Source organism: Centrocercus urophasianus, unplaced genomic scaffold (assembly GCF_019232065.1).
Source record: "Centrocercus urophasianus isolate 14NV4802_14NV808 unplaced genomic scaffold, USGS_Curo_1.0 seq_12, whole genome shotgun sequence".
Taxonomy (NCBI): Eukaryota; Metazoa; Chordata; class Aves; order Galliformes; family Phasianidae; genus Centrocercus; species Centrocercus urophasianus.
The window spans coordinates 58709970-58722722 of record NW_024884364.1 but is presented as its reverse complement, the minus strand read 5'-3'; the positions used below and the strand labels follow the sequence as shown (position 1 = coordinate 58722722).

The following is a 12753-nucleotide window of genomic DNA, read 5'->3' as shown; positions in this document are numbered from 1 at the left end:
ATTCATATTTGGATTTGGTTTTTTTTTCCTCCTTAGGTCAAACATAAAGGAACTCCAATTCTTCTTTCGGACAAAAAGGTCTGTCAGGTGTGCCAAAATCCTTTCTGTGAGCCTGCATTTGTAAGATACCCAAACGGGGGTATGGTCCACACACACTGTGCTGCAAACAGACATCTGAACTCAAATGTGACTCCTCACTCTTCCAGCTCCAGCAGTGAGACTTGAAATATGTTCTAGATCCCAGAGGTTCCCATGGCTTATATCACACTGAAAACGGACTGGAAAAAAATAAAATACAAGTGCAGCTACTTTAAGCATAAATGAAGATGAACAGATAGTCATTGGGTCACTGGGAGGACTTCAGTCAATATAAAATATGGCCAATTGCCTTCTCAGTTTCTAATGAATGTAAATAGAGGAAAAAAATTCACTACCAGAAATGGAGAGGTGCAAATACAGACTTGTGTGTATAGTAATAAGAGTCAAAGGAAGTGAGCCTTTTTTTCCACAGTAAGGATGAATGTTGTGGAGACAAGGTAAACCGTTATTTTCAGACGTGTCACTTTGCACTGAACGTGGTGTTGATGAATTTGTAAAGGTGGAGGTGGTATCTGTTGGAGTAGGAATTCTTGGAGCATTACACAAGACTGGCATCGTGCAGCTGACTATCAGGACAAAAGCACACTTTGCTTATGATGTTTGCTGCAGCACATCCTCTTTTGGGCTGGATTCTCTTCCCCAGGATCACATAATGAACACGTTCTTTGCTCTACAAGTTGTAGGCTTTTGCACTTTTTCATACTCTTATTTCTTTCCCCTCTTCTCTGCTGTATAAAGTTAAGCACTAGCCTGTTAATTTTCTGCTCCTATGGTTACTGTAGTAAACCGAGTGGAAACTGATAGCCTTGGTCACACAGCTGTACTTGGATGAAGAGATGAAGTCAGGTTATCTGGTCGGTCTGTAGACACTTTTTTATGGGGGAAGAAATTTTTAATATTGATTTATTTATTAATATGCAAATATACTGTACATACAGTTGAATAAATTTATCTTATATCATCATAGGGTTTCTTTGGAGGATAAAGGATGTTAGCTGATGTGGAATTGTGTAGGTTGTGCTTAAATGTTTGTTATAACTTAGGCTGACTGAAACTCAACAGGAATAGGTATTAATACCTGTGGATGACTTTGTGCAATCAAGTTCATGGGAAAGTGGCATAACTGGGAAGAAATCTACAAAGGTGCACTACAGAGATACTGAATTTGTTGCGTTCTGCAAAATGTTCTGTAAACTAATGCTTTTCAGACAGCAGCAAAACTTGTACTGAATTGCCATGATAAACCATTCAGCCATTTTAAAGCAGTTGATGGGCAGCTTTCCACAGGAGAGGCTCAGAAACAGTGATTCAAATAAAATAGTATTTCAAAGTGAAAGCATTTCATTTAATTTTATAAGTTAATAAATACTAAGCTTAGTGAACAGCATGCAGCTGAGATTGCCAGTAGGCTGCTTACTGCTTTAGTGTTCCAAATCAGAGTTGAGACTTTCAGCAGAGCAGGTTATTTGCATGGTATCTTCTGGATATGGTCTCAGAAGAGATCTCCTGTTACAGAACGTTGGCTTATGGAACAGCTTTTTCAGTGCAGTTGCAGTCCAGAGTTGGGCAACCAGACTACATCGTGGGGGAGCGGGGAGGAAATATCCGTTTCTTTGTCTTGGAAGTAAAAGTCCTTTGGACCTTTCTTTTTTCCTGAGTCTGAAATCAGAAAAGCATACCTATTGTATTGAGTTTAAAGAAAATAATTAAGTTTTGCAGCTCCCTCTGCCCAGACACTAAAGACAAATTTGATGGAAAGCACCTTCCAAAAGGCATTCGATCTCATTTTTGGTTTGTGGTACAGGTGATTCTCCTGTGTAGCCTTGATAGGAGCAGGTTCTGCATCTTGTATTCCTGATTTCTGAACAACCTGTGTACAAACAGCAATGACAAATTTCTAGTTCTGTGTCTTCAAAATAGTTGCTGGTAGAGGCAGAGGCTTTAGAAAGGTTGGAGAAGCCTGCTGTGTTCGTTGGCACACCATTCATAGATGCTTCCTTTTGCTGTGAGCATCCTCAGTGTGCTCCGTTTCCATCTAACAGGGAGGTGATAAAGCAGACATCAGTCTCCATGTTAAGACATTCAGGCCATGGAGTAGTGATGAACTCTGTCAACTTGTGTTGCAATGGAATCGAGGTCATGTTATTCAGATCATTAAGAGAATAATTAATTGTTGTGTGGAAAAAAATGCATCTTTTTTAATATTTTTTTCATCTTTTACAGATTTTCTTCAGGTTTTTACTTTTGATTTAAAATATTGCAGAAATAAATTCTGCATACAGAAGAAATACATGAATGTGAGCAGTGCTAAGGTAGCAGATTTGCAATCACAGATGACCAACAAGGCAATTATTGTTTGATTTGAGAGATTGGATCTTTTCAGCTCTCCAGGAACGTGGAATGGAAAAACACTAACATTTGTTTATATGTTTTTCAGTTAAATTGTGTGCTAGAACTCGTGTGGATGAATTAATGTGTAAGTCCCTCAATAGCAGAATGAAAAAGCCAAATAAGAGTGTGAGGCTGAGGTAGGGCCCAGGAGGGAGATGGCAGGTGAAAAATGCTGTTGCAGTGTGTGTACAGCACTTCAACAGCTGGGATAATACTCAACCAGAGGAGACTGTAGGCTGTGTCAGAGTGGTGTGTGTTATATCTGTGTTATAGCCAGGAAATACATGAAAGCACTGCACTGAAGTGCCATCTCTGGCAGGGCAGCCACTACACCTCTCAGGCTCTGTGAGGTTAAGCTTGATGCCATCTTTAGGAGTTCTTAGACCTGCCCTTGGGGAAGAGAGATTCAGGCAGAATATTTTTTCTTAGTGCAGGTCTTGATAAAATATTTCTAGTTCTTCATTTTAACCTTTATTTGGGATTTTTGTTTCTTTGGTTTTTTGGCCAACAAGTGTCCTCAGTTTTTGTGTTGAGATCCAAACAGCAGTGCAGATCTCTGTTTTAATGTCACTGAGTGTCTGTGATTCAGGGTGCTGCAGCTGAGGTTAGTTTCTCATGCCATTGCTTCCACAGATAAACACGTTTACCACCTAATTTCTAATTACAGAAACGCTGCACTTCTGACCTTTTTAGTCATCTTCTGTCACGGTGGCTGACGCATACAAAAAGCACTTGTTAACCCACTCTCTATTCTTTCATGCTTTCATATATTCATTCTTCAGCTCATAAAAATTACCTGTAATTTCTGTGTCATCGTGTGATGTTTTTTCCCCTCCCCAAGGCAGAAAGAAGAGAAAAAAGAAAAAGGAGGAAAAAAAAAACGTGCATAATCTGATGCTGTGTTCAAATGAATAGCCATATGCTTTACTACAGAGAATTTCTGATCTTAATTTCTATGATTTAAAGAGGTAAAAGTATCATATCAATAATAGTACAAGGATAACGGGCTGTAAGTGTGGGAGAAAACAAATTCTGTTTTGCAGAGCACATCACACATACCTACAGGCTGCTTCAGGCAGCATTGTGGCTTCTGGGCTACAGGGGGAAATTGTACTTAGGGCCCACATTCCAAGTTCCAAAAGCTCTAACTTGTGTCACAGTTCTAACACTAAATTGTTGTGGGTGTAAGTCTGGAGAGTTCTGGATGTTCCTGAGCATCACTTAAGCACATCAACAGCATGAAACCTGAATAACATCAGCTGTGGAAAGGTGGGGGTAGGGATGGGGAGTACGTATGTTTTGAGACCTCTATTAGATGTTGGAAAACGCAAGCATTATCCTAACTGTCTACTTAGTCCTGCAAATAGGAGATTTTGTCATGACTCCTATCCCAAGTGACATTAAAAATGTTATTTTCTACAGTTGTCAGAGGTAAATTCATTTTATTACCCTTCTCTATTTGCTTAGATCTGACTCTACTGTAACCAGTACCTCTTTATTGAGTTGCCCTACTATTGCCTCTACTGTTCTTTTCCTGCTGTACAAAACGTTAGAGCTTATGCCCTGTGAGCACTGATAATTAAACGTGCTGCTATTTTTAAAGGACAAAAGAAAGGTAATGATGTTCTGTGATGTTTGATTATAAAACTAAGTCCCTTGCATTAAATTGCTCTGGTGGAAATCTGTACTGTTAATGCTTTCTGAAGTAATGATTATGTTGGTGAACAGCAGTATGCGAGATGTACAAATGTATAAATATGTTAATTTGTAATAAAAATTCTTTTAATTACACTTGTTATTCATTCGTGGATGCGTAGGCATTGGGATGTGAATGGCCGAGTGAAGGACAGGGATTTCTTCAGTTAGAGAACTCATTCAGTGTCTGACAGACCAAGGAGGTCAAATGGAAGGGCTGAATTCAGTAGCTGCGTGGTGTTCATGAAGACCAATGGGTTGTTCTTCAGCACTGGTAGATCTTACTGAATCTGGATGTTTTCACGTATTCCAGTGAAAGCAGCCACTGCCATTAAAGATTTGGGAAGCCAGAATGTGCTCTATGGAGCCAAAGTCATCTCTTCTGTGATTTAAGTCCATGGTTATGCTAGTGGATATGTGGGAAAAAATAGGTGCTGCTTCTCTGATTTTCAGCTGCTTTGAACCTGCTGCCTGGGCAGTTTTCTGGCCTTCTCTGGAAATTTAGACTCTTGTGTTGCCTTTTTTTTTTTTTTTTTTTTTTTTTCTTTTTTCTCTCCTTGTTCAAGCATTTGGGGGAGCATCCTGTCTGTCTGCTGTGAGCTCAGCTTCATCTCCTTGGAGCTGCTTGTTGCTCATGAAACAGAGGATAAAGTAGGCAGCAGCCTGGGGCAATTTCTGCTAGGGAACGTGGTCCTAATGATGCTATGGGTTTGTGTGGGATGCTGAAGACAAGCTGTTCACCATGTAACTGGTAGAAATACCATAAACTGTACTGACAGGGTTCCTTGTTTCGCAGTTTGCACTCATTTGGCAAGGTTCCTGCAGCCCCATCAGGCTTGGCTTATTTGTTTGGCTGAAGCAAAGGCTTTTTGGGTATGTTTTGGGGGGTCCTCGGAAGCCTCTTACAGAGGGTGTTTGAAATGCAGAGACTGGAGTACAGCCTAATGCTGGAAGGATTGCAAAGCAAAAAATCCTTAAGACTGGAAAGGATGTCTCAGATCACCCAGTCCAACTGACCACGTCCCTCAATGTCACATCCACACATTTCTTGAACACCTCCAGGGATGGTGACTCCACCACCTCCCTGGGCAGCCTGTGCCACTGCCTCAACACTCCTCCTGAGAAGAAATTGTTCCTAATATCCAACCTGAACCTCCTTTGGTGCAACTTAAGGCCATTACCTCATTGCATTACTGCAACAAAAATGGAAATGCAAAAAGGCAGCATCAAAAAGAAAAAGGCAAAAAGAATCAATTGTGGCTTTTGCACAGTGAAAGTTCAGTCTGTTTTGCCTGACAGAGGAAAATAGTCCATGCTAATCACCCAGATGGCAGCTCCTTCCAAGGCAATCAATAGAGCATCACTGTTCTGGCAGCAATGGGCCCCAGGGGCTCAGTCCAAACCCAGCAGCCCTAGCTGCAGGACAGCACAAGGTCAGAAGGCCGGTGCTGCCAATGGGACACCGATGGCTGAACACCAACAGGTTTCCAGTAGGTAATGAGGCTGATGATAACAGTGCCTCAAAAGCTGATAGCAGTCAGGAGCAATGCTGTCAGTGCCAGTAACACCCTGAAGGCACTGCTGTGTCTATGCGTAGCTGACCGTCACTGTTGTGTTGAAATCAGGAAAACTTGGGCTGTTTGGGTTCTCCAGATACGGTACAGCCCGAGCCTGACTCACAGCAGGGTCAGCCTGGGTTTGGGTTGGCTGTATGGTTCCAGGCCATTGCTGACAAGACTGGACCTAGAGTGGAATCAGATCTTCTCCAGAGGAAAGCAATGCTTAAGCATCCGAAAGCGTCTGTGGCACCTAAACAGCTAAAAGGTGCCTCTGCTTTTAAGGGATGTTTTTTAATTTTCAGGTAATACAGAAGATTTCAATAAAAGGCGATTTCTGGAAGAGAATGAGGCTCTTTGAGATTTGCAGGAACTATGGCTGACAGCAGCTTCAGGAGCATCTCTTTGATGCTTCTTTGACCTGGACAGGGCATATTCAAGTAACATGTCAGTTCTTTGCCTCTATCTGAAAGTCACAGACTGTAATCTCTTCATACAATGTGGCGCAGGAGTGTCCTGCTAGAAGCTGCCAGAGTTTGACATAAGTATGGATTTTTCTGCTTGAACCTTGAGCAACTGAAGATGGGACAAAGGCAGGATGTACTTATATTTGCTTTTAAAAAAATGTTCTGTACAGGAGGTTTGCATTTGCAAAGGGAAAAAGAATTTCAGTACTTAGTGAAAAGTTTTAACTTTCCAAATCTCATTTCAGAGTATTTCTGTGGCCTATCTTACGTACTAATTTGTCAGGGAGTCTGTTTAATTGTTCCTTCTTACAAACCCTCCTGAAAGCTCTTGTTCTAGATAGCTGCCTCTAGGTCCTCTAGTGACCAGGACGTGATAGGAGCAGAAACTGTTCTGATAGCAGTTTTCATTCTCAGTGTTAAATGGCCTAGAAACGTGATGGTTGAATACAAAAGCTACCAACCAGATGAATCTCAGTGCTGGAGGAGGGAGAAACCCTCATTTAACTGCGACTAATTATTGATACCTTGGTGTCCTACACTTGTGCTTTCTCTGCCTGTCTGATATCAGGTTGCTTGAATCACAGAATGGTTTGCATTGGAAGGGAGCTCAAAGCCCACCCAGTCCCACCCCCTGCCATGGGCAGGGCTGCCCCCCACCAGCTCAGGCTGCCCAGGGCCCCATCCAACCTGGCCTTGAGTGCCTACAGGGATGGGGCACCACAGCTTCTATGGGCAGCTGTGCCAGCACCTCCCCGCCCAATGAGTGAAGAATTTCCTCCTAGAATCTAACCTAAACCTGCCCTCTGTTTAAAACAATTCCCTCTTGCCCTATCACTATTGGATAGTTTAAAATGTCAGTTCCCCCTCCTGCCTGTGAGCTCTCTTCAAGTACTAAAAGGCTGTGATCAGGTCTCCCCAGAGCCTTCTCTTCTCCAAGCTAAACAAGCCCAGTTCCCTCAACCTTTCCTCATAGGAGAGGTGCTCCAGGCCTCTGATCATCTTAGTATCCCTCCTCTGGACACACTCCAAGAGCACACTGGAATGCTATCAAGGGTCTTCTTTCCTTCTCCACTCCTCGCCCTGTCCCACCTCTACAGCATCACCACTGTGTTTACCATCTCCATTATCAGTACTTTGAAGCACGTGGTCTGTGTTCATACAAGGTCTGCATGTGCAGATCTTGCACTATAAGCTCATTAACTTGCCCTTTCCAAAGATACCGAGTGCGTCTCCCACATTCCACCTCATCTAGTGTTTTAGAAAACATCACATTACTTCCTTCTATTAATTCAGAAACAGTGAGAAAAATCCCATTCCCACATAAAGTGTCAAGGATCTCATCCGATGCGCCTAAGTTAGAAACCAAAGTCATCCCTCAATTATTTCATTGCTTTAATTACTCCTATTCCATATTTAAGGCTCAGCACAATTGGGATTTGCTTTTGAAGAGCTGATTCAAGAGAACAAATACAAGAATGAGATCTGGGAGGTCTGTGAACAATCACACAGGGAGCGAGAGGGAGCATTTGGAAGGAAAACAGAGGAAGGGATCAGCATGCTGTGCTTTAACAGGATAGAAGTTGCAGAAATGGCACCAGGCATCCAGAGGACGGTGAGTGGCAGGATGAAGAAAGGAATGAAAGCAAGGCAGAAGAGGGGAAGAGGTGAAAGAAAAATAAGATGATGCTGCCAGTGCCCACCCAAATTTTAGGGCAGCGTTTCCAGCTGCAGGCTGTGCTTCCAGCTGTGGCTTTGTCATCATTGCCCAAAGAATCAGATACGATCTCCATCCTCCTGCCATTGCCCTTCCTCCTTCCTCTCCTGTTCCCTGTGCCTCACTCAGACTGCAAGACCTGTGCTGTCGTCTGAAATGCAGCATTGCTCTTTTTGCTCCTCCCTCTCAGTAAGTGGCTAGAAGGCGCCAGGCATATCCTCAACAATCTCAAGATATTTCTTGGTTTAGATATACACAAAAAAGATAATAACAAGTCTGCTTAATAAATATGAAACAGACTTAATGCCACCTCATCACTGCACCTGCACCAAAAGGCAGAAGGAAAAATATAATTAAGATTCCAGAATTAGACAGGGGGCAAGAACAGCCTAATAATGGCTACTTCACCAATAGGCACAGCAGTTACAATTGGAAAATTAAGTGTGACTGCCCTGGTGGAAGCCATGTGAGCAGCAAGTATTAACTGACCTTGTGACAACCTGCATAACAGCTTCACTTCATCACCCATCTTTTTCAATTTCCTCCTTGCAAAAGATTAGCAGGATTCTCCCTTAGAAGAAAAAGATGACTTGGCTTCATGATGTAGTTAGCAGCTTAAGGCAGCTTGTGGCATTTCATATGGGTAAGTGTGGTTTTTAGATCTATGCAGACAACAGATGATTCCCATTCGTTCTTCAGTGTGACTGAGCCACGACCTGCTGTTGGTGTGCATTTGCATTCAGCGATTGTTCTGTCTGAGAGATGGTGTGGGCTCCTGGGCTTTGGGAGCTGCTGCTAGCCAGGCAGGGCTTGGAGCTTGTCTTTGCCTAGAGACTGGTATGGGGACATGGGAATCTGCCAGCAGCTTACGCACAGGTAAGGACAAGACTTCTCTATTTACAGCACTAACACTTCTGAAACTTATTTACATTTCCCAGTACTGTCTTCAGACAATTCTTCCTTCCCCTCTATTCTTTGGTGGTTACTTATAAGACGAAGGATCTCCTGGTAGACATATTTTATCTACCAGAACAGGTGCTGTGGAAATCTGTGCTGTTCACACCTTCTGTTGTCTTCAGTAGTATTCACTGCTTGCTGTGGTTTAACCCAGCAAGTGTCTGAGCACCACACAATTGTTTGCTCATTTCCCCCTTCCCAGTAGGATGGGGGGAGAAAATCAGGACAACAAAGTGGAACTTATGGGTTGAGATAAAACTATTTACTAAGATAGAGGAAAGGGAAAATATGATGGTTATGTCTATATACATATGTCTATATGTGAATGTATATAACAAGTGATGCACAAGCAATTGCTCACCATCCCCCAACCAGAGCCCAGCTAGCCCCTGAGCAGTGGAACAGAGAGAGATGCACTCCACACCCTTCAAAACTCCTTCCTCATGATGTTGTATGGAATGGAATATCCCTTCAGCCAGTCTAAGTCAGCTATCCCGATTCTGTTCCCTCCCAGCTCCTTGGGCCCTTGACTGAGAATGACCTTGGCTCTGTACAGAACTGCTTAGCAGCAATCATAAACATCAACGTGTTATCAACATTGTTTTTCCCCTAGAACAAAAGCATAGCATCATATCAGGCACTCTGAAGAAAACAGTTCCATCACAGCTGAAACTAAGGCACTGCTCTAGCAGTTATTCAGCCAAACAGGCCAGTTCAATACGTTTTTAAAAGGCAATTGCGCCACCAGCTTTGTCAGTACACAACTTTGAAAACTAAAGGACTCTATGAAGAGCATTACATTGATTCAGATCCCAGAGGAATACTTTTATGGAACTATGTTATAATAACTAACTATAAATAGCAACTCAGCATTGCAAAGTTCTGTATTTTCAATGAATGTGAGGTCAAGGAGGGGGTAAAATTGCAAGGAGAGAGTCTGCATGCATTCAGGGGAAGTGTTAGAGGCTTTTGAGGTCTTCTTCAACAGCTTTGGGTTGAAAAGGTAAAAAAAAAAAAAAAAATTACTGACTTTCTGAGGAAATTTTTCTCTGAGTATGAGACTCAAAGCAGAAACATTTTTTTCTGAAGGGTACACAGAGCTGAGCGTTGCAAGGACCTGCAGAGGCATGAACACATCAGTTTTGGACGCAAACTTAGCGATTCCTCCTCTATTCACACGTGCTGGAGTTTGGCATCCATACAGACTGGAAGGAGCAGCCCTTGAGAGCAGTCCTGCAGAGAAGGATTTGGCGGTCTTGATGGATGAAAAGCTTAACATGATCCAGCAGTGTGCTCTTGTGGCTCGGAAAGCAAATGGGATCCTGGGCTCCATCAGAAGAGGAGTGGCCAGCAGGGACAGGGAGGTGATTGTCCCTCTCTACTCTGCTCTTGTGAGGCCCCATCTGGAGTACTGTGCCCAGGCCTGGAGCTCCAGTACAAGAAAGATAGGGAGCTGCTGGAGAGGGTCCAGAGGAGAGCCATAAATATGGTCATGGGGCTGGAGCACCTCCCCTGTGAAGACAGGCTGAGGGAGCTGGGCTTGTTCAGCCTGGAGAAAAGAAGGCTGCGGGGTGACCTCATTGCAGCCTTTCAGTAGCTAAAGGGAGCCTACAAACAGGAGGGGAATCAACTCTTTGAAAGGGTAGATAACAGCAGGACAAGGGGAAATGGTTTGAAGTTGAGGGAGGGAAGATTTAGGTTGGATGTCAGGGGGAAGTTCTTTACAGAGAGAGTGGTGAGGTGCAGGAACAGGCTGCCCAGAGAGGTTGTGGATGCCCCGTCCCTGGAGGTGTTCAAGGCCAGGTTGGATGGGGCCCTGGGCAGCCTGGTCTAGTGTTAAATGGGGAGGTTGGTGGCCCTGCATGTGGCAGGGGGTTGGAGATTCGTGATCCTTGAGGTCCCTTCCAACCCTGGCCATTCTGTGACGTGCGCTCGCTACTGTCTTCATAATAGGTTTCTTTATTTTAGATGCACACACTTTGCCTGGCAGCCTAACCCGTTCAGCACTAGCAAAATAGCAAAGGGGCTTTTTTCTTATGGGGAAATGAATATTTTCTGTTTTTATGACCACAGAACAAGAGTTTATATCACTAATATCAGTGTAGCAAAAACTCACTTCCAAGTACTCAGCCACTACAATTTTATATTTAACAATACTTAAACCTCCTCTTCTACACGTGTGAATATACAGTAAGTCTCTGCTGGTAGCTCCATTAACCTCTTCTGGCTCCATTAATTTTGCCCACTTTTTTTATCACTTCCTCCGGAATCCTTTGCCTCAGATGCAAATAACTCCCAGTGGAAGATGGCCTATGCTCAAAACTGGCTTTTCATCCCTGAATAAGGGTCCATGCAAATTAGCTGCTCAGCTAAAATCCAGCTTGCTAAATACCAGTGAAATTATATCATGGAAACAGATCCCCATAACCTGCCTTCGCTTCTAGCCAGCACTTGTCAGACATGATCACAACAATAGCAAATTAACTTCAGGAAAAAAAACCCTGACAGGGCAAAGATACTCGGGCAATATTCAAATGAACCACTTAACCTTTTGGTACTAAAAGCTTCCTGCAATAATGAAACATTAGTCATTAACTAAATGTGCTTTGTTAAATATTAGACAAGAGAGCACATTCAATTTAGATCTCACATACACTTAGCAATAAAGAGCCATCTGTGTTGAACACAATCTCCAGGACAGGAAGCGTGCCGTGGATGGCACTCCAGTCTATAAAGCTCCGATGTGTCGGGAGAAGGCACAGCAACCAGCACATCATGGAAAAAAAAGCAATGCAGAAGGGAGAATAAGCCTGTTTATGAGATTATTCCTCCTCTCCAGAATTATCCATCTGGAGCAAGCACAAGGGAGAAACTGAAGTTAGCTGGTGGGCAGACAAGGAAAACTCTGCTCAAAGCAGGGCGTTACCTTTGCGAAACCCAGCTACGAAGAGTTGTAAGGATCATAGAATCGTTAAGGTTGGAAAAGACCTCTCGGATCATCCAGTCCAACCATCATCCAGTCCAACCATCATCCAGTCCAACCATCAGCCCACCCCCACCATGCCCACTGACCTCGTCCCTCAGAGCCACATCCACACGGTTCTGGAACGCCTTCAGGGACGGTGAGTCTTCCTGGGCGGGAGTGAGAAAAGAGAAGGCGAACATCTGAGATGCACAGCATTTTATTTCTTCCTTTTTAACATGCACATTAATCAACCCACAAACTCACATTAAAACAAGAAGCATTATTTGGCTGGCAACAAATTTTTTTCAATTGCCTTTTTTTTTACCGCTTCACGGTATTTCAGAAAGTGCCTTAGACAACTCCTGACCAACACCCAGTACAAGTGCCATCTTGTTCAGCATTAATGAAATTGCTCTGAGCAAGGTCAACTGTTTCATATTGTTCTGTCAAGACAAGAAAATGCATAAGCACTAAGATTTGAAAGGTTTCAGCCCTTTTGAGAATCCTCTCTGTAAGGATCACTACGGTCAGATGTCTCAGCAGGAACAGCAAGAAAAATATGTAGCAAGAGGAACAAAGTCCTACAGCATACAGATATTTTCTTAACTATATTAAGGCCTTTGGACTCAGAAAAAATGCCTTTCCATTCAATGCTTTTCAATTTCTATGGAGTCCGTTAGAGGGCTCCTTGTCAGCACTTGAAAATCTAGGGTGTTCTTTAGTTCCTTATTTGTGGCCTAGATCCAAACCCGTAACAAAACACTTCATATTTAGACAACAACAAAACTAAGTTTTGGGAAACAAAATATAAAAAACCAAATACAACTATTAAAAACCATGAGCCACGATTTCTGCAGATTTTTGGTTTTTCTGCTGGCTGGTTGCCCCATTCTTTCCAAGGACAGAGAT

The 12753-nt window shown here is 43.0% G+C and overlaps 1 protein-coding gene across 2 annotated transcripts in view; it reads left to right on the top strand.

The window, feature by feature from the left end:
- The window catches only part of TGFBRAP1 (transforming growth factor beta receptor associated protein 1), a 33799-nt gene extending 29520 nt beyond the window's left edge, over nt 1-4279 (top strand). For both annotated transcript variants that reach the window (XM_042810074.1, XM_042810073.1), the window contains exon 12: nt 37-4279. In XM_042810074.1, coding sequence (XP_042666008.1) covers nt 37-225 — 189 coding nt within the window. In that variant the 3' untranslated portion in view covers nt 226-4279. The remainder of the gene's footprint in view (nt 1-36) is intronic.
- Nucleotides 4280-12753: the final 8474 nt, after the last annotated feature.